The 20620-nt window shown below is 49.6% G+C and overlaps 6 protein-coding genes across 6 annotated transcripts; 2 read left to right on the forward strand and 4 right to left on the reverse strand.

Annotated features, from left to right (window-relative positions):
- Positions 1–1394: 1394 nt before the first annotated feature.
- On the reverse strand, positions 1395–3089 carry AA0111_g2179 (hypothetical protein; the record flags this gene model as incomplete). The annotated part of the gene is made up of 1 exon (XM_028647921.1): positions 1395–3089. The coding sequence occupies one exon, from the start codon at positions 3087–3089 to the stop codon at positions 1395–1397; it is 1695 nt and encodes a 564-aa protein (XP_028510098.1).
- Positions 3090–3980: 891 nt separating this feature from the next.
- AA0111_g2180 (hypothetical protein) lies at positions 3981–5070 on the forward strand (the record flags this gene model as incomplete). Its single annotated transcript, XM_028647923.1, has 5 exons — positions 3981–4086; positions 4132–4365; positions 4414–4454; positions 4505–4665; positions 4719–5070. The coding sequence occupies 5 exons, from the start codon at positions 3981–3983 to the stop codon at positions 5068–5070; spliced, it is 894 nt and encodes a 297-aa protein (XP_028510329.1).
- A 2596-nt stretch (positions 5071–7666) lies between these two features.
- On the reverse strand, positions 7667–8167 carry AA0111_g2181 (hypothetical protein; the record flags this gene model as incomplete). The annotated part of the gene is made up of 2 exons (XM_028647924.1): positions 7667–7964; positions 8019–8167. The coding sequence occupies 2 exons, from the start codon at positions 8165–8167 to the stop codon at positions 7667–7669; spliced, it is 447 nt and encodes a 148-aa protein (XP_028510328.1).
- A 1570-nt stretch (positions 8168–9737) lies between these two features.
- AA0111_g2182 (hypothetical protein) lies at positions 9738–11528 on the forward strand (the record flags this gene model as incomplete). Its single annotated transcript, XM_028647925.1, has 1 exon — positions 9738–11528. The coding sequence occupies one exon, from the start codon at positions 9738–9740 to the stop codon at positions 11526–11528; it is 1791 nt and encodes a 596-aa protein (XP_028510331.1).
- A 2030-nt stretch (positions 11529–13558) lies between these two features.
- On the reverse strand, positions 13559–15658 carry AA0111_g2183 (hypothetical protein; the record flags this gene model as incomplete). Its single annotated transcript, XM_028647926.1, has 1 exon — positions 13559–15658. The coding sequence occupies one exon, from the start codon at positions 15656–15658 to the stop codon at positions 13559–13561; it is 2100 nt and encodes a 699-aa protein (XP_028510330.1).
- Positions 15659–18604: 2946 nt separating this feature from the next.
- On the reverse strand, positions 18605–20516 carry AA0111_g2184 (ATP-dependent RNA helicase; the record flags this gene model as incomplete). Its single annotated transcript, XM_028647927.1, has 2 exons — positions 18605–19544; positions 19600–20516. 2 exons carry the CDS (start codon positions 20514–20516, stop codon positions 18605–18607), a joined length of 1857 nt encoding a protein of 618 aa, XP_028510333.1.
- Between the last annotated feature and the right edge of the window lie 104 nt (positions 20517–20620).

Raw genomic sequence — 20620 nt, forward strand, 5'->3', positions numbered from 1 at the left:
GAAAGGCAGAATTTTGTGTATTTGGAATGCAGGGCGATAGCGCTGAGGTCGAGACTAGGCATGTGAAAGTCTCAAGTGCCCGGTTCTGTTGCCACCAGCCGCCGTGCAGCTAATTGGGTTTATTTATTCTCGGCTCACAATCTCGTGGCCCTGTCAGATCAGGTCCTCGCTCGATTGCCTTCTTGCGTAAGAGCACCGATGCCTGCAAATCCAACCTAGCTAGCGTTTCACCTGCAGACTTTACGTCTGAATAGCACGGTACATAGTATTCGACTGTACGGAGTGTGCTATCCTCCAAAGGCATGGATGGTAGGGTTGCTAGAGTAGGTTGCTGGGGCTAGCGCTTGTGCGTGCGGGGTGCGACCGCGATTCTCGAGCAGCCGATAAGATATTGTCTGCTGCAGACTGCAGGTCATCTCCACATGCGCATGACTCTGTCAAAGCGGCGCTGTGTTTCGTATGGTGGTGACGCATGGCGGACGCCTATCCGTCGCAACTATACGTCAGAATTGCAACCCCCCTAGGCAGGTCGGCTGGATCTTTCCTGGAAGGCAGCCTGCTGTACACATGCCTGCAACCAATTGGTTATGCTTTTGATTGCAAAACTAGCTTCAGAGGTGACTCTTCTAGAGACTCACCCTGAGAGTGGCCTTGACAAGCTGAACGGAAGCTTGGTAATATGCATGTCCAACGCAGCCATCCATTCATTCGCTTGCGTGTCCCAACAATGGGTTGAAACGTGGAACGCAGAGATCGAAAAGTGATGAGTCTCCAAATAGGTGATCCGAGTCTGAGCGCGTCGGGGTTCGGATACAGTGGTTCGACCGGTTTGTAGATGTAATGACGGACCAGGGGCCTTTTTCGTTGAGAAGGCCATTTGTAATCTGTGACTTCCAGACATGGTCTTGTCAGTACAACCATGTCGTATGATTCACTTAGCTCTATGGTTGCTCCCTGTCAATTGCCTTGAAGTTCAGTACTCAACGTACTCGGATACGATGAAAGAAGAGTCCTGCAGGACTATTATTTCCGGTATACCTGTGTACAAATACAGACTGTTGTGATACAGGAACAAGGACATCGAGGCAACGCTGAGCAAAATATGAGATGCATAACCAAAATGCAGACCAAATTCCAAAGCACGCAGGGGAAAACCTCTATCGAGCAAGAATTCAATGATACCCCATGACTAACGAGACAGTCCATGATTCGGTGTGTTGGAATGAGAAAAATGATGTCGGTATATCATCTCAGTGACTAACACCAGACTCCTATAGGATGATACATGATATGCAAATGGAATTACGCATTGTACAAAACAAAACGCATAAGACAGCAAGATGAACATATGAAATGGGGAAGGATACATGGGACATCTCAACAAGCGAAGTAGCCTACATAACAAGACATCCATCCATCGCTGACTTCGAACTCTCGGTTTGTTGTGACTGGGACAACTGGAGATTCGAAGTGGTTAGTGACGTACACCAGTCTTTCTCCGGAGATTGACGAAGTTCAATAGTAGTATAGGTAGACATTCTTCGACGACGGTTTCGACTACCGGGATCGAAAACAGGCTGCGGAAAGTTGCTCGGCGAAAATGTAGTGCTGCTGGTATTCCTCGGTAAGACTGTAGGTACCATAGGATCTACCTTCTCGGTCACAGACATGGTGCGTCGCTTCCGTAAGCTATCACCATTGTGTGGTCTCTGGAATCGGCTTTTGTGGCGTGAAGTTGGTGATACTGTGTCCCAGCTAGTTTGCTCTCCCTCTTCGCGCTCGATGTATGATGGTGCATCGTTGCATGACAGAGATCGAGTAAGTTTTTGAGAGTAGTAGCGATGATGCAAGCTACCGCCACCGTCTGTGACAATGCTCCTGGTTGAGGTACGGTACCGCAGTGATTGGGACTTCAACACTATGCTCATTTGTTCTTTTCTTGTATCCCTAGGGAACGTGCGTATTACATTCGCGTGGTTATTTGTCTCTCGGTAGTCATGTGGCTCTACGATACTTGGAAGCGTAACGGTATCTGGTACACCTGTTGACTGAGTGCCGAGTAGCAATTGGCTCGTGCTACACGAATCAGCAATAGAGGGCACTGAGCTTGGCCCTTCTTCTGGAGATTTTGATAGAGATTGGCCTGTGGCATAGTCGAATACTGTAGAGTCGCCAGTATGGAAATACGTAGAATAGTCTTGAACCAGAAGCCATTTGGTGTGCTCCCACCATATCCCCGTGTCTGCGAAACCAAAGTCATACGTCGCTTTTAGACACAACTTCTCGATAGACGAATGATCCACGATATCGAACAGCCATTCGTCAATTTTGCTCATTTTCTCCACCCACTGCAGATGCTTGTGTGTAGGATGGACATCACGCGCGTCTCTTGTTGAGACCAATGCCAAGTCGTTCAGATTGCTACGTACAGAGCGGGATTGTGGAAATCTCACGCTCGCACCATGCTGAGTTACTAAATCTTGCTTTGTTGGAAACGTGGATGGCTCCAGGATGTAGTCAGCGATTGTCTCATCACTAGAAGCTGCAAGACTCGAGACTCTCGGATTGTCATCAGTAGTAGGTGCCGTAAAATTGGTCATTTGCAGGATTTCCAAGTTTTCCGCACTTTGAGTTCTGTCAAGTGTATCACTTGGTACGAGTTTGTTGTCCAAGAGCTGTTCAACAAACCTTGTCTCTCTGCGGGAATACTTCCATTCCAGTCTGTTGTAACTGTCTTCGGCTTCTTCGTAACCGACTTCCAAGAGGCCCTGCTGGTCCCTTAATGCGGATGCGAAAGTAAAAGCTTCTTCGATCTCCTGTGGCATGTCTGCACCTATATCATGAAGATATTGGCGCAAGAGGCTGAAGACATATCCGTCTTTTACACCAGTCTGTATATGGAGATCGCGAAGCTCCTTCCGCTTCGCGGCCACAGAGAATCGTGTACCTAACAACTTGTCACGAAGATCTCGTAATGATTGTTGCTCGTTTTCCAGTTTATCCAGAGACGCACTTCGCGGTACCACTGGCGTCAGATTCGATCGAAGTCCATTTGTACTGGTCATTGGAGGAGGTGGAGGGACATTCATTTCGGCAAATGAAATCGGCGGCGGCGGCGGAGGAGGATATATCATCACAGGTGGTATCCTCGAACGAGGCTGAACCGTATCTTTCTGGCAATCATCACCATCGTTGTGAAGCTCCACAGCCCGAGCATCGGGAGAGCTCGGGGCATCATCATGAAGCTGGCTCTCATCTGGCAATACCGTTGAACGCGTTGTATGTACAGGATCTGGCAAGTCCGATGGCCCAGTCACCTCTTGGAATTTCGCACTTCGATTGCCAAACGCTATGCTTATTAGAATGTTCCAAGCATCACAATGCCGGAAAAAAGATATGCATTGGAATCAAGCAGCTCAAACTCACCAGTGGATTGCGATTCGCACTGCATTCCCGAGAAGACATCAGACGTTGGTATCGTGGGTGCGAGCTAGACTAAACGTGAGGCAGACCCAACAGTAGGATGTGGCCGCAGTAAACGTATTATCCGCTTGTAATCTAGCCGACGTCCAGACACATATGCTGATCCATAAGGGGTAGGCTGTGGCCAAGCAACCCGGATTGGTGGGCGCGAAATGTGGCACAAAGGTGATGTCTCATGCCGATGACAGCGTAAAGCAGCGTCCGTGGGTGGGTCGCTAAAGCGTGCTAGTCGACCTGCAAGTTGTCCTTGGCACGGGCACATGGCCAGTCGCAGCTGGTCCGCGCGCCAACGCATCCTGCACTTTCACTCTATCTCCATCTGTGGGAGGGTCGCTTCGGCATCATGTCTAGTAAAGTAGACGACTTTGCGTTGTCGCATTCGTCTAGTATGCGGCTCTGCGCGACACAGTCATTTGACCATACATACATAAACACCTATAGCACGGTGTCGTACCGCTTGCACCCTCGCCCGCGGATTAGGTGGCACCACTCACGGCATGGCACAAGTAGCACAATCTGAATGGAACGTTGAGTTCCAGAGATATATCGTCCCCTTGTGGAGTGCAGAGCACGGACGATACTACTGGCAGCATTATGTTGAAGGTCTGTGGTTATGCACTGGCATACACAAAGGCTAACCAGTAATAGGTCAAGGTTGGACCTTTTTTGACTGGGCTCCTTTTGGCTGGACTCCTTCAGCGCAGAATTTTTCACAGTCGCTGCATTCATCTCAGGCTCAGTCGCATGCGCGCACCGACTCGGTGCAAACGGTGACGTCGTCTAGCGGCGGTCCTGCTGGCTACGGACGGGGTGAAACCATTCAGGGCAGCTACCAACCAGAAAATCCGTATCCGAACAGCCACTATGAGGTGCTTGATCCTTGTTAGCATCCATGTACTCTTTTTTCAACATAGTACTAACGTGTTGAAGCATTCTATGTCAGATCCGGTGCCTTCTTTGAGGAAGGAAAGGTGGGTGGCAGGCGCCTAGGGTTAGGTGAAGATTGCTTACAGCTTCATAGGTTTTTGCTGTTCTTTTTACTGAGACGGCGGGTGCTAACGCTATAAACCCTATGGCCGATTACAACACCAGTCTCTCCAGAGTGAAGTACAATGAATTCGCACACACCCAGGTACGCAGATTCATTGTCACTAAAAGCAAACGCGAATTTTGCTTCGCGGTGTACGTATATCACCAATCCTCTCCAGGGTTTCCACATGGCTGACGTTTGACAGTCCCATCTTCTCTTATGGCAACAGGGGTACCACCAAGCATGGGGTGGTTCCCGATGAGCATGCCATTGCCTATTCTTTGGGAATGCAACCGCAGCTCGTACCTGGTGAAGCGCCCCTTGTAAAAGCTCCCATTCCTATTGTCATGGACACGGGCGCGCCTCCACTAGCTGTAGCGTCGAGGATCTACTTCGCCATTCACCACCCAATTCAGTACAATGTCAAGGTCAAAAGCCTAGGCTACGTACATCCTGATTACTTACCTACCTTCCTTGGATACTGGAACCAGGAAAATTTCGACTCCGAGCAAGACCCTGAAGTGACGCAGAATACCAACAACACGGATGGTGCCTGATACTCAATGCCTTGATCGGTCGATGATGCTTTTCTCACGATTTATTATAATACGTTTCGGTTTATGATTTTCTTACACAATTACCTCACGTACTGTTTCTGGATTTCTGCTTTTGCTTTAACCACAGCTTCTACACATAGTCGGATCTTCTCTGTTACGATACGATGGACTCAAACAACGTTTTCTTTGCCATAGTTACTTGCAAATACGATTCATTATACTCGCGATTCCTCCATCGTTGCATCTAGCAAGCATGCTATCCCTATTCCAACAGTCGATCTGCCTAACGAAAGGTCACATGAAAGAGATGTCTTGCAGCCTGCACTACCTTATCATCAGCATAGAGACTGCATCAGTACCCCACATTCTCGATTCCCATACCAACCGCGCAGCGAGGTGGATGGGAAAGTTACGGAGTAGAACTACAGAAAACCAGCGGCAGCTGTCTCCTTTCCATGGCTACTGATAACAACGTAAAGTATAAGGGCGCTCACTTCAGCCCAGAAACGCGGACCGTTTGGCAGGCAGCTATTGGAAGGGCCACCGCGTTTGCCGGAAAAGGCAGCAGAGATGACAACCAGGCGCCACAGGGCCATGGGGCATGTAGCCGGCAATAGATAAAACCAACTTGCTGCAGGGTTGCTAGCAGCGAATGAAACAAGCGCATTGAGACATCCCGCAGTCCAGCTCAGCCTGCTGCGCTCAGACATTCAAAATCTCGATCTTTCGATGTAGCTCCGGCGTTAAAGTAAAGTTGGTTCGAAGCGGGCGGCAAATAGCAGTTTATCTAGCTAACTCTGCACAGTAAGGTCCTTCAGCGCCTGAGGCAGTTCCCGGTGAACTATGATGGACGCTTCGGAACCGCTGCATTTTCGCAGGGGATGGTAGCCGAGACTGAACGCGGGTAGAGTGACCCACGCTCGGGCGCAGCCGATGCAGCGCGCCATCGCAAAACGGCAAGAGTAAGAGATAGTGTCGCATGCCACACCCGTCTCGCCATTCGTGAGTTTGGAAAAAGAACATGCACGAGCGCGAGGCGTAGGCTGATGCGCTCAGAGATCGGCGATGTGAGTGCACGTGTACATGGGTCGCGGACCGGGTCCTTCTCGATGGCTTTGTTAGGTTTCAGGCAATTCCGGGCTCACAGCCTTCGCAGCACGCCACATTTGTGCCCGCGTATCAGTTGCCTACGCATGCTGAGAACAGAAGTGATACTAAGATGATAAGATGACTTCGCAAGCATCTGCTGCTTACTAACATGACGCTAGACTCTGCTACTTAGCCTTGTGGTCGTCAGACACTCCACCCTTTGGTAGAACCCTTGTTGCCATGGGTAGAAATTGGATTATGGTACAACAGCTATGTTAAAACAATGAATTCATGAGGTTCCTGAGTACACAATGAAGAAATATTCGCAGTTCTGTTATAACGCTCACTGTGGCAGGATCATATATCGTATGAATGAGCAATCTCCATTTATTACTCCTGTAACTTCGCGATTGCAAACACCTAGCTAAGCCTTCGAACGCAGCGGGATCACCCCATGAATTTTTACTCGAACATCCCGAATGGAGCCATATCTTACTGCACGAAACCATGCCATGGTGAGAGGGCAAAAGAGCAAGCCGGCTTATGTTGGTTGAACTAAAGATGACTGAAAGTTTTGTGCTCATGTATCAACTCTAGTCATGAACACGTGAGACAGCTATCTATGCAAAGAAAAACTTTGACTACGGTTCTACATTACCCACAGAGTGTTCGATAGGTTTGTATTCATATATCGGGTCCATTCAAGGATATTTAAGACGGCCATCTATGAACTGCTTTGTACGCATTACATCTCCCACATAGTGTTCTCGACGACAAGGCCGCCTTCCTTCTGATGCACATTCATCATTGCCGCGTATGATCTTGCTCCAATAGCTTGCAGCCATACCTTCTTGTTATCGCCGAAACGGGTGTGTCGTCAAGGATACCCAGTACCGTGCGGGCACCCCACCGCGAGCGGAGCATCCACAGACAGGACGCTCGCCCAAGCTCTTGGCTGACCGGTAGGGCTGTTCCCCGCCATCTCAGCGCCATGGTACGATAGAGATGGCAACTGCGGCTAAGCGTCGCGATGGGGGCTGAGTCGACAGAAGAGAAGGATGTAAGAGCTGCTGGCTGAATCAACGATGTCAAGAATGGCAACACATCCATCACCCAACCGACTTCACTAGATGGACTCAAATTAGAAGTGACCTGATGAAAAGCATGGCAAGAGATCATCTTATCATATAACATGTAGACCGAGCAGTGGACGACTATACAACGCTGTGCCAGTACGAGCCTGCTGGAAAAAGTCCTCTTATGATGCAACCATAGAAGCAACTACCCGAAAGGAAATCGTGAGTGTAGTAGAAGAATGAACATGGAAAGAGAAAGCTATATATGAATGTATGGTCCTGAATAAACAGATTGGACAAATTGGAGAACAAACAGTGATCTCGGAGGCCTGCGTATGGTGCAGCCCAACCATGTAAGATAGTTTAGAGCAATCATAGCGACAAAGGAAAGAGTCGAGAAGTTTGCGTATGGTGCAAAACTCTCAGTTTCGTCATTCCGCTTGCATCGCAGCATCAAAGTATTCCTTGATTAGATACCGATGGCCTTCTATCACCATCCCCACGTCGAGTACTTTAACGTTGTGCTCAACAGCGTATGCCTTACCGTAGTTGACACGGCTTTCCACCTCAAGGTATTCACCTTCGGTCGATCGTACTTGGATCGAGTATTTCGTCAATGCCTCACCTGGAAGCTGGTTGGGTGTGGTTGTCGTAGTATGAATGATGCCATGATCGCTCATTCTCAGACCCGGCTTTGCGGCGCCGCGACCTCTGTAAGTTTGAATCGGGCTAACGAGCTCGTCAGATTGATGTAAGGCAAAACATCTTGTGAGATCTACGTACATGCACTGGCTGAAGTCACCCTTGTTCCGAACAACAACGAATCGGCGTATTTCACTAAAAGCTGTTTCCCCATATTGTACAGTACTAAAGTGTGTTGAGTTCCGAGTCTTTCCAGGATTGACCTGGCCGGCAGGTTCTGTCCAAAGCATCTTGAAGACCTAAAAGCGCATCGTTAACACCATAGTTGTATCGACCACCGAATTATACTTACCCGGCCACTGACAAAGAATGTCGCACGCGACGACTGCGCAACTCGCCGATACCCTGGCACATATAAGCATATGTTGATTTGCTAACGCATGGCGTCGCTTACTCGAGTCAAGCTGCTCGTGATTATAGCTTTCATTAAGATTTGTCTGGATATATCTTCGATCTTTGCTTTGTATAGTAGATTGCACATCGACGGGAAGAGACGTTACTGATCGACGTGAACTTGGATACTGAGAGGGTTGCCCTGTCACTCCACTTGGCGCCGTGTGTTGTGATGGCCTCGGCGAAGACTGTGTGAAAGGGTAGCTACTCTGAGCTTGGTAACCATGCTGCAAGTGTGGCGAACCCCCTGAAACAGTTGTGATCGAGGCATGAGCAGAAGGATATGACTGGGGGCTTGGTGTGCCGTATGGTTCTGTCGTGTAATTTGTTCCTCCTTCCCCATTCCTCGAGCTACCTATCCTCGCCCCATAACTATATTGCTGTTGTGCGCAATTATCTACCTGGCCCGTTCTGGTATCATAACCAGATCCTGTAGATCGATTCAGTTGCCTGCTCGATGGTGTCTGGGCATTCGGCCAATATGAATAGGTCGTTACGTTTGCTTGTGGAGACGAGCCGGAACTTGGTTGAGGATGCTGCGGTCTAAAGGGCACCGGTACGTCGACGCCGGTGCGTGGCGTTCTAAGGGTCGATTGAGAAACCTTCGTTTGTAATGTTTGCTGCTGTACTGACCTTGCCCTATCTTCGTAACTCTGCACTGCTGCAGGCGTTTGCGGGGTAGCGGAACCCGTCGCAGGCCCCGACCAAAGAGTTTCTAACACTGTAACACCATCATCTGCTAACAAATATGAGTAATGACGATTGTGTGGTGCTGACCATGTCCAAGGCCCGTAGCTCGGCATAGCTACATGTTCGCGACTTAATGAGCGCAAAACAGCAGAGAAGAATAGGAGGGTGTGTCGATAGCCTAGGTAGGTATGCCAGAGCGGGGCATGTCGGAATCGAGGAAGAGCCTCGTCGCCGAGAAGAGATGCCTCATCTCGATGTGGCGTCTCTGCAGATTCAAGCTTGTGACAGACTCCATATGAATGTCGGAAGTCGCCAGTGCGCGGCTAGAGCGCTGTGTAAACCTTAGGGGATGATGCCTAGGTGGGGCGAGCCACAGCGGGAGCCCCGGTCGCGTCTTCGCTTAACTACCTAGGTAGATATCGTGAAACCGGCTCTACCGCAGCCCTTAGCTGAACATCTCCTGGTCATGCTTCGTTGCTTCGCTATCTAGATCAAACAGAGTGAACATACAAACCATTACTGGCAGTATCGCTGAGCGAGTCAATTCATACATGCTACGTTTCGCGAAGAGATCAATCAGCGCAGTAACCGCACAGTCGGTATGTCGGCTTGTCAGGATGTTGTAGATATCACCACGGTATACCAATGGATCATAGACGAAGGGTACCGGGCTAACGTCCAAAGGGCCATCCAACACGTCTCAGAGAGCCGGATCTCATGACTGAGCGTTCCGACCAGGAATGTTCTACCCGTGAAGTGGACACCAATGCACTTGGTGATGATGAAGCTCACTCCGCTCGCGACGATACACCAATAAAGCCCGCGCCAGAGCCTTTAATTCCATGTCCACTCTGCGCACTTAGGAAGGGGATACTGAAGAAAGTGCGCTTTGATGAATCATGCGGGCCCATAGAAGAAGAAGACCACAACGAAGATGCGGTGCCTGTTAGTTCGCCATTGCGCGACCGCCATATGGCACAGGACGTGTGTTATGAAAGTCCGCTCAAGTCGAAAGGCAGTCCAGTCTACCCGTCGGTGATACCATCACTTGCACCACCACCACCGCCTCCTCCTCCTCCCCCTCCACCCCCACCGCCTCCAACGGATGCGCCCCAGCCTCCTACACTCTTCAACAAAGCTATCGAAGGGGATGAATATCTGAATGCAGCGGCTGTCAGACTTTACACTAGCTTCATGAATGAACTCTCAGAGTTCGTCGCACAGCAAGATGATGTAATCAGAATGCGACTTGCTGTTCAGGAAAGGCGCAAGGGGTTGCATAGACTAAGAGAACATGTTTCGGAATGCGACATGATGCTAATCAACTGTATGCGTGAAAGAGTCAATGGAAGCTTCCCATCAGACGACCGTACAATGCTCCATCTTTTTGAAGCATCACAGGCAGCAAGGGATGAGATCGGGCCTGTCGAATCAGAATACGAACCACTTGAGATCATACTAGGGTCAAAAGAGCATCAGCTAGTTGAGAGATACACCAAATTAGAGGAAACCTTCGATCATTTCTTCCGACTCAATATAGCACCGATGACTAAGCCAAAGGAGCCATTCGAAATCGAATATGAGGCTTCCTCGGTGGCCTCTGCTGACGACGAAAATGGTGCTCTTGGAGACACTGAGCACCTGCATGGAGCTCTGATCGGGGACAATGTTGGCATTGGCCAACTGCCAAAGCATGCTGCACAGCTCATACCAGGCGCACAAAAGTCTTGGATGTCTGGTGGTTTTCATAGAAGGACAGTGTCTTTAGGATCCACCGATATACCGAGACCTCACAGCAGCGGTTTTGCAGATGAGCGGATATCATTCAATTATTCGACAGGCACACTCAATTTCATCGGCATCTGGATCACCGATACGCTGAGTTTGTCCGATACTGGTGCCATGATTCAGGAACGACCTGACGATGAATCAACATTCTCTATGAGTAACTACATCGACATACCTGATGCACTACCAGATTTTATGGATAACTATCCCGTCAACCCAGGGCTTGAGGAAGGCAATCCTCTGCTCTTGCTTGGCGAGAGCAACGAGACTCGTAGCATTCTTAGCGACTATCTTGTAAACTTCGAAAGTACACCCGATAGAGTAAACCGCTGGATATTGCACCAGCTTCGGATTTCACCACGAGAGATATACACCCTTCACAGAAGCATTGCGGAACACATGGGAAAGCCGTTTCACGAAGCTTCATCAGTACTCAAAGCATGGCCGCATGACAGTCTTGGTCACGACAGTTCGTACAATCAAGGATCAGTCGAGTTTGAAGGAAGCTATCAGAACCCACAAGCTCTTGGGTACCATGGAGCATGTCCTCCTGAATGCCGTGGTACACATGGCTGGCCAAACAACGAAGCGTGGCTAGTGCATGAGTCGTCCACTTTCTCTAATGTAGAGTTTACACCGAGTCTGCAACATCAGCATAGATCGGAGTCTATCAAGCTGAAGCAACATGAACTATCATCAGGGCTTTATGACGAAGACTGACTACGGCCGGGATATGACGGGACGAGTCAGGATAATCTAATAAACTAGAATTTGATATTCAGAGAAATACTTGGTAGAGCCTGTTCCAAGAAGCTCAAAGGCACCCGCAACATAGTCACGATATCTTGGCTTGTTGTAGTATACAATAGGTTCTATATCATACTGTTCCCGAGTTACTTGTTAATGCTGCTGGACGCCGATATCACTTACCTAGTTTGCATGGCTCGCAGCCGAGCCATCACTGAGCGACATCGTTGTCAAAATGTTTGCATCTAAAAAAGGTCTTCCAGCCACAGCATGAGTATTTCTAACCATGGCCTGGATCTCTGCGCATTACCTTGGCGATGTGAATGTGCCCTGCAAGCCTCCTGCAAGTATTTCTAGTCATGAGTCATATATGCACAACGCGCATAGTCTCCACTCATATTCGTCCACCAATCGATGGCCGATAGCAGAGCCGCATGCCTTTCGACCGCGCTTAGACCATTTTCCCAATTTGGAATTCATCCATTTATCCTCGTCACATTTTGATTTCTATCACGCTGATAATTATCATTTTACTGTTGACCAACAACATACTGAGTCTTGTTTGCAGTATCATCGGGCGACCAGATTACCCACGCATATTTAGCCACGTCTTTCTTCCAGCCGTGTCGCCCCGACTCACCGATGAGGCTGTTGAAGCGTTGTGATGATTGGTCGATTTAGGAGGGCATATTTCCACAAAAACAACATCCAGCAATCGTAAAGGAGCACGCATACATGGTCTTGATCTCATTGGTCGGACAATCACCTCACTTATCTGTCGAGGAATGACACGTCCACCCACGCTTTGGCTACTCCGTAGCTAGATTTTGTGGCCCAAAAGTAAACAAGCATCTACTTCTACGACTTGCCTGTGCTTGGTTGGCATGACACCACACGCCGCCAAATTCATGACAAAGCATCGTGTCGCGTCAGGTGGGATTGGAGGGCAGCGATCGGTGATTCAGCAGTATAAGGGCTACCAAGCAACAAGTGTACCTAGGTATGCTGCGCAACATGCATGGGTCATGTGTGCAGTTCTCCACGCATGAAATCCATAGTCGTGCTATAAACAGTAAGTCTCCCCGCGATGAGTGGGCCGGATTGCATTCCCAGCCTTACAGGGCGCATGCATGCCTGATTTTAGCATGTACTACTCGCTAAAGCGGCGTGTAAGACGGGAGTAGGGCGTTGACTTGCATGCCGTGGTGGGTCAAGTGGGGTCCGACGGGCCGTTGGAAATCTGAGACGGGACTGTACATGAAGGAATAAAGACAGCTACTGTGCCATTAAATCGCATGCCATCCAGTCGCATGTCATCGTCTCACGATCTAATGTCACTCCCAAGACTGGATGCAAGATAGAATACCGGCTCAAACACTACTGGGGGGTATAGCAACTCCTTCCATTTTCGTCATGCTGCGCGGGTAGCGATCATGGGTAACGGCTGTTACGTACTCCCGGCGCTTGTAACATCGGCAGTCGTGCTTATATCGGACCGAACGAATGGTGGTACAAATCTCTAGTTCCGATATGCTGACATGGGCTGATCAGCTGGGCGTCATTCACAGGCAAGCGGGCGTCTTGATGATCCCCATCAACGTGGGACATGTAGAGCTGAGCCCGACAGATCGGTCACAGAGCGCAGCCTGCATGAAGCTTGCTGACATGGGGAGATTAACCACTCAGCCTTCTGAGTTGCTTATCAACGTGGTCTGACGTTTCATGAGGTCTCGGGGTGACTAAACCTACATGCTCTGGTGAGCTGATCGTTGCATTCAGATGCCGGACGACAAGGTGCAACAACGCCCGACTGCCGTCCTACAACAGGAACTTGGAATTCGGACATTGTCCCGGAAGCAATTGTTGAAGTAGAAAACACATTAGTCCAGCCTTGATCGGTCAATATATAAAGCAATAGATAGTTATTGATAATATCTAACTACTAAGACAGAGAGAAGGCTAGTTGAACAAGAGGCTGCAGAAAAGGGGGCCACATGATTGTGCTACGACACCGAATGCTTTCCGGAACGAGCAAGTGGACGGTATCTTCCAATGAAAGAAGTGCTATTACTCCGATTACCCTTTGGTCTAGGGAGCAAGTTTCGAATCCAACCAATCGTGTGTCTTCGTTTCTGGAGGCCCGGCTGAGTGTGAGGCGTGACCAGACCTTCGGGAATTCGCTGTTGGGTCTCGTTGATGGGAGCGGGCGATGTGTCAAGTAGCGGACGATGACTTGACCATACAGGACGTGCATTATGATCGAAGTCCGACATCGCATGCCCCGCACCTCTCATACTAGAACCGAAGGAATGCGTTGGATGTAGGCCAACTTCATGATGTTGCAGCGGCTGACCCATGCGCTCGCCCAAGGCTGTGCTTCCTGTAGTTGACTCAGCACAGTCTTTCCTTTGTCCTTTCCGGCATTTCTTGACTTCGTGCCCATGCATGTTCGCTACCTCGCAGTCAATATGAGGAGTGACGTCCGTAGGTTGAGCGCTATCTTTTCTTTGTGCCGTATCTCCAACCTTCCCAGAAGAGATACCTGATTCTTGAGTTGAGGACACATTTGTTTTCATACCATTGTCAGCTTCAAGTTGCTGCTCGGTCGAAACATAAACGGCTGGGATTGTTGTTTTGTTCCGATTATCAATCTCTATGTCGTGTGCGGTTTCATACTCCGGTAATGGTATTGGAGAAGTAGACGGTGTTGACAAAGTGTCAGGACACACTGGTAGCACTTCATTTAATATGTGAGGCTCTGATATGGATGTCGTATGCTTAATATGGCGTGGTCTACTTTCCTGGTTATGTTGAACTGGAGGCGGGCAATTTTCATTTTGAGTAGCACATGATTCCTGGCAAGAATCGAGCTCATATCCTGTCCCATTAGCGGTAGACGCCTCAGTTCCGCTTCCTTCTTCCCTCTTGGTGAGGTTATCATGATCCCATGACTGTGTCACACGGGCCTTCCAATCACTCTCTGCTGAATTTGCAACCCCATACTCTTGAAGTGTGTTGAAATATAGCTGCTTATGTACTGGACTTTCCTTAAGGTGCGATAGAGACCAATCCTGGATCTTTCGATTCACGTTGGGTTGATCCTGTATCGACATGAAAGTATTTTCGGGTTGGATTCGTTGCATCGGATCCGAGTATATTGGCGCTGGTCTGCAAGAGTCCGCTAGGTTTGGGTATCGTCTCTTCAGTGCTGATGCACCCAGCTCTGGCATCATCTCTTCGGCTCTGAATTGCTGAGCTATTGTCTCGTGAATAGAGATGTCGAGTACAACGTCACCGTATCGGTAAGTAGAGTCGGCTAGGCTATCTTCAAGAAGCTGATCAGACTCAAATGACGCGTGAACATCGTCCCATTGGGCGCCACTTGCTTTCTTTTGCCGTAGCTGATCAAATTCTCTTTTGAGCTCATTGACCCTTGCCATCATGGTGGCATATGCCTGCTCGGCATCGGTGGGGAAAGTTAAATCAGCTAATTGATGAGAGATCGGAGACCTCTCCGGAGGAGGTGGAGGAGGCGGCGGTGGGGGTGGTAGTTCTGGAACTTGACTTGAGGATGGCACCCTTATTGGATGAAAAATGGGATCTAAAGTCGAAAGATGTGGGCTTTTCTCGCTCATTACTGCATACGGAAGAGTAGAGCTATCGGCCATTTCTTCAGGGAGGATGCTGTGAATGTCCCATTGATAAAATCGGTCTTCTTGATCCATGAACGTCCATTCGGCGCCCATCAGGTCGCTCTCCGCCTCTCGGTAATTGTCTTCTGTTTCGCCTAGAGCATTGCGTGTTTGTTCAACCTTTTCGTATGCGTCCGACAGAGGAGTAGAGAGAGTTTCCGAGTTCGTATTGACCAATTCTCTTAGTTGACTCATGAACGCAGCCTCTGCATCGCCTGCAGCAACCCGCTTCTGCTGAATCACACGACTGGCCGTTCTTAGTCTTTCGCGTTTCACCAGAAGCTGCTTTCTGGATGACGATAGCTGAATCTGAGTGTCTGCTGTGTCTTCTAATCGCTGTCGGATATGTGCAATGAGCTGATCAGGATGTGGTACCTGTAATCCTTCTCTTATCGGATGTTGCTGTTCCATGACTTTTCAAAAACCGACGAAAGCCATTATCCGCGGAAATACTGTGTGGTTGAACTCAATATAAGGAGAAATGCTGATCTCCTTGCATAACAGAACCAATAACACGTGTTTGCTATTCCGGGTTCCCCTGTAGCACTCCGGAAATCGGGCTTTATGAGGCTCCGCATTAACAGTCAGATTTCAAGTACAGAGACTGGCAAATGTGGTCGTCATCTGGCGTTCAGCTGCAGATAAGGGTTGACCTGATACATGAGCCAGCCGCAGACAAGCGTCGCGATGATTTAAAGTCTTGTGCACAGCATGGAGCTGGAGCTGGAGCTGGAGCGGCCGCGTTGGGCACCATACGCCTATCAAGTGAGGAGGTGGATGCACGTAGCCTCCCGCTTTATTTGTCACACGGATGGTTCCATGGAACCAACGAGGAGTCGCACGGGCAGCCGGATTCATGGCGTGGGGCTAACAACATCGGTATGCCGAATCGGAAGTCCGTGGGCCTGCCGCTCCACCATTTACAATACCACGCAAGCACTCTAATGCATGGATCACATGTACTTATAGATGATATCTGCGTGTTTACGACACATATCCTGGATGCGTGAGTGGAAGCGAATAGAACGCGAATACAGGAAAAGGTGGACGTGGAGAACAATGCAATCCTTCTTGCGCAATGCGCATCACACCCTCCGCAATCCACATTGACAGGATAGCAGAGCCGCATCACTTGACTTCAAGCTCCTGCTCGTATAAAACTGGGGTGGTATACTGATCATATAGTCAAGCTAAGTCTGTACCAGCTACCTCTCGAGCTCGTATATTGACTAGCCTATCGGCTTGTTGTTCAATCAACGCACGGCTATCGAGTCGTCTTTCACACCACACCAGCGCTACTGCCCAGTGATATCGTGCGACATGTCCACCAGCGCTTGGACTTGGAGCCATCCACACCAAGATTACTATTGTGTCACATACGACGAGTACAGTGAGCCTTGAATAGACCTGGGGTTCGATAGCGATCGCTGACCTTGCTAGGGCAACCTGTGTACCACTGGTGGTCTAAACAAACCACGGCAGCGAATGAACCAGTGTCGACTCCCGTCCAGGCTTCACCCTTCAGACATGATTCAGTCTCCCAGCAAGACTATGGCTCAAACACGGCACAGATGCCTGAACGTGGTATGACACGACCATCTTGTATACGGCATGCATGTCGCCTAATCAGATATTACTGTAGCTTCACAAGACAGCCGTGTGTTGCCAGGCTTCATTCCAGGCACGCCACACACCGGATGGTATGATCTTCTGGACCCAAGTAAGTATGCCGCAGCCACTGAACATTTCAATCCAGCTTACGATCGACAGGCTATCAGATGCGAACAGGGGCAGAGGCTCAGAGTTTCTTTGTAGTCGGTAAAGTCTTTGCTATGCTGTACACAGAGACTGCAGGAGATACCTTGACAGTGCGGCAGAACGACGATGCATATACTATGGTTCGCTTCAATGAGATTGCACACACTAATATCCGTCGCTTTGTTGTAGTACAGGTGAAACGAGGGTTTGTAAAAGCTTGGTAAGACGTGGCAGTGTCGCTGAGAGGCTGGTCGCTAACCCGATCCAGTGGGATTGGTACATATTCCGGTCGTGGCGCCCTCAAGGATGGCTGCAGTCCGCACGAGCATTCGATAGTCTATTTCTCTGGAACCGACCCAGCATACTGTTATTTACCTGGAGAATACGAAAGCGGAATGACGAAGGATCCAATAGAAGTCGAACCAGTCGACCGCCTCGCCACGATACGACGGGAGTCCCGCATACGATTTGGAAAGACCTATCCAATCGAAATGAATGTCAAAGTCAAAGACATTGGCCGGGTTCATCCATACCATTTGACCAAACTCTTGCAGTACTGGACTGATGAGGACCAAGCCCAATGAAAGGGTACGTCTGCAACACAGCCCGTCGAAAAAGACTGTGCAATATAACGACATATACGTTCACTACACTGCGACGCTTTGCGCTGCTAGGTGCAAGTCCCTTATCTCTTTCTATCATGTTGAAAATACGTTCTCTCGACAGATGCACACACCCATCTTCCCAATCTTCAGTCATCCTTATGAGACTACGAACCTAACGGCCGGATAGACGATCGCGACCGTAAAGGCTGGTATTGAAAGGTCATTATGTATCCTTGTGGTGTTGTTTTGGCGTCTGCGACAACTAAATACGTTATATACGATCAAATTGAATAACATCTCATCTTCAACCCCAGGCCTTCTTTCCTTGCGCGATCGAAGGTCTTGTTATTGCGTCTTGCCCGCATTGTACATGAGATGGATACCATATCAGAATTCGTCCGCAACGAGACTAGATACTGAGGGCAGTGTTCGATCGAGGCGCAAGCGGGAGGTCGATGTGCGGTGTGTTCGGTTACATCGCGGCCGTGGTCGTAGTCAAGGTCCACTTGTCGCGACATGCGATTATGCCTCGCGATCCATAGGTATCCAGACACTTTCTCTTCGCAAAAGACGGAATGCGGTGGGTCATTGCAAGTGCTGCGGGCGCTCAGTGTGACTAGCAGACCACTCTGCATGACATGATGTAGAAATGCCGCCCGTGGCTACTATGTCGTCGTCAAGAGCCGACTTCAGTTTACATGCGTAGCTTCATATTGCGTTGGCAATGTTTACAGGGCGCCGGCCGATAGCGCTCGTGAAGTCGCGTAGTGGTGCATGCGTGGTGGGAGGACGCACAGTGGAACAGTGGAAGGCGACAGCGGGAGAGAGGGAGCTTACCGCGCCCGTCCGGTGGGTCGGTGCACCAAGCCCCGCCCATAAGCTCGACCATGTACATCAGATAATGCAAAGTGAGGTTCATTTATTATATTTCGTAAAATTGATGGTAAACCTTAGCAGAGAAACTTATACATGTTTCAACGAAGCAAAAACTATTTTATCTCTTTCCCTTACCCCTCGCGTTGAATGTCTTCAATGGATCAACCTTGCCATTCCTTCGTACTACCCTCCTGCCCTTGCCCTTGTTATATTGTTTCCTCACCTTCGGTATGTTCAGACCCACGAAGCCAACATCCTCAGGCTTCTTTCCACCTGGCAGGAGATAGTCTGGGACGTGCTTGAGATGTGGTTGTATCCTCGCGGGATGGTTCAGAGTCTGATCATGGCGGAGATGTGCGAGCGCTTCGGGGTTCTCTTCAAAGTACCGCGAGAGTTTCTGCGACTTGGCCAGCTCCATGTGGATTTCCTTGATTCGAGCCTCGCGGATAGCGATCCTGGTCACCGACTTCAACGCATCTGCGAATCGGTATCTGAAAGGTTCTAGGCGTTTCATGTCGAAGTTGTAGTTCTCCAGCTTCTGGCCTTCCTGTTGGTGCTTCTCTACACTGGCCAGTACCTTCTCGTCATGTTCGCACCCAGGAAACGTGGTCGGCTTGTGCTTGCGGTACTTGTCCTTGGGGATGATGAACGAGATGGCAGTTCCAGACTTGCCGGCTCGTGCTGTACGTCCGATACGGTGGAAGTATGACTTGTAGTTTCCGGGAAAGTCGAAGTTGATGATACAGCTGACGTTGAGGAAGTCGATTCCACGGGAAACACCAGAGTCCTTGCTCTCTTTGTCCTTCTTCGCCTTCTTCTTCGGCCGTGATCCTTCATCCTGTACACCGACAACGTCGGTCTCGTCGCTCGCGATCAGGATGTTGTACATGTTCGTGTTGAATGACTCAACAATGTGCGTGCGAGAAGCCAGTGGGAGCTCGGAGTTGAGCACGATGGCTTTGACCGCAAATTGTTCCAAGAAGAGCTTGACCCGGTATGACCTGTCCACATCGCCGACGAATATGATTGTCTTGCCTTTGATTAAGTTGAGCTTGAACCTAGAGGTTGGTGGTCAGTATATGTCTTACGTTCTGTCCTTGTGATAGAACTTACATTGCGTAGATTAAGAGGAATTTCTCGTCCTCTGCCACCTTGAGCACGTATTGCTTTACTTTTTGTGAGTCCTTGTCGAGATCTGCAAGCTTGAGTACAACAGGGTCGGTGCAGAGCAGGCTACCGAGCGACTCGACATCGGTTGAGAGGGTAGCGGAGAGGACGATCTTCTGGACACCGACGGGTATTTCACGTGCGATGTTCTCCATGTCCTCAGCGAATCCGTAACCGTTAATCAGGTCACCCTCGTCGACAACAAGTGTCCTGATGTCGCTGACCGATAGATTCGAGCTGTTGATGTTTGTCCATGCTCTAGCGGGTGTCGCGACGACAATCTCTGGCTTGTCGGCAAGGGCTGCCTTTGTGACGACTTCTGCCTCCTTGCCCGCGATGTTGCGAACCCGAATCTCTTGTCCGCAGTGTTGTGCAAGCGACTTGGCGACTGTCGCGATTTGCAAGCATAGCTCTCGTGTGGGTGCCAGGATGAGGGATTGGCCCTTCTGCTGCAAGGTCTTGTGCAGAATGGGAAGCAGGTAGGCGCCCGTCTTGCCTGTGCCAGTTCCGGAGCGCGCAAGGATATCGCGTCCCTCTAGAGCTAACGGTATCGCCTGCGATTGTACTGCCGTCGGTGATGCCCATTTCAGGTCGCGGATTGCTCTTAATAGACGAGGTTCGAGTTGTAGTTCGGCGAACGAAGCAGCGACGGGCACTTCAGGAACGGCGGCAGTCGCTGCTTTAGCCTTTTTCTTGCTCTTCGCTTTTTTGGTTGGTGTTACTGTCGTTGTGGCAGCAGTCGCAGTCGCAGTCGCAGTCTCGGCAGGTGTCGAAGGTTCGGGCGAGCTGCGGGGCTCGGATTGCGACTCGTCGCTCGATGTCTCCTCTGGCACGTCGTGCTCGTTAAGTTTGCGCTTCGCCATTGTGTGTGAATATGATGTCAAACTACGACAAGTGTTGCGATGTTGTCTCGTTGAAGTTTGCGTTATCCATAGATTCTCTACAGAACTTCTGAACTTTTTTGACG

This window comes from Alternaria arborescens, assembly GCF_004154835.1.
Source record: "Alternaria arborescens strain FERA 675 chromosome Unknown contig_4, whole genome shotgun sequence".
Classification (NCBI taxonomy): domain Eukaryota; kingdom Fungi; phylum Ascomycota; class Dothideomycetes; order Pleosporales; family Pleosporaceae; genus Alternaria; species Alternaria arborescens.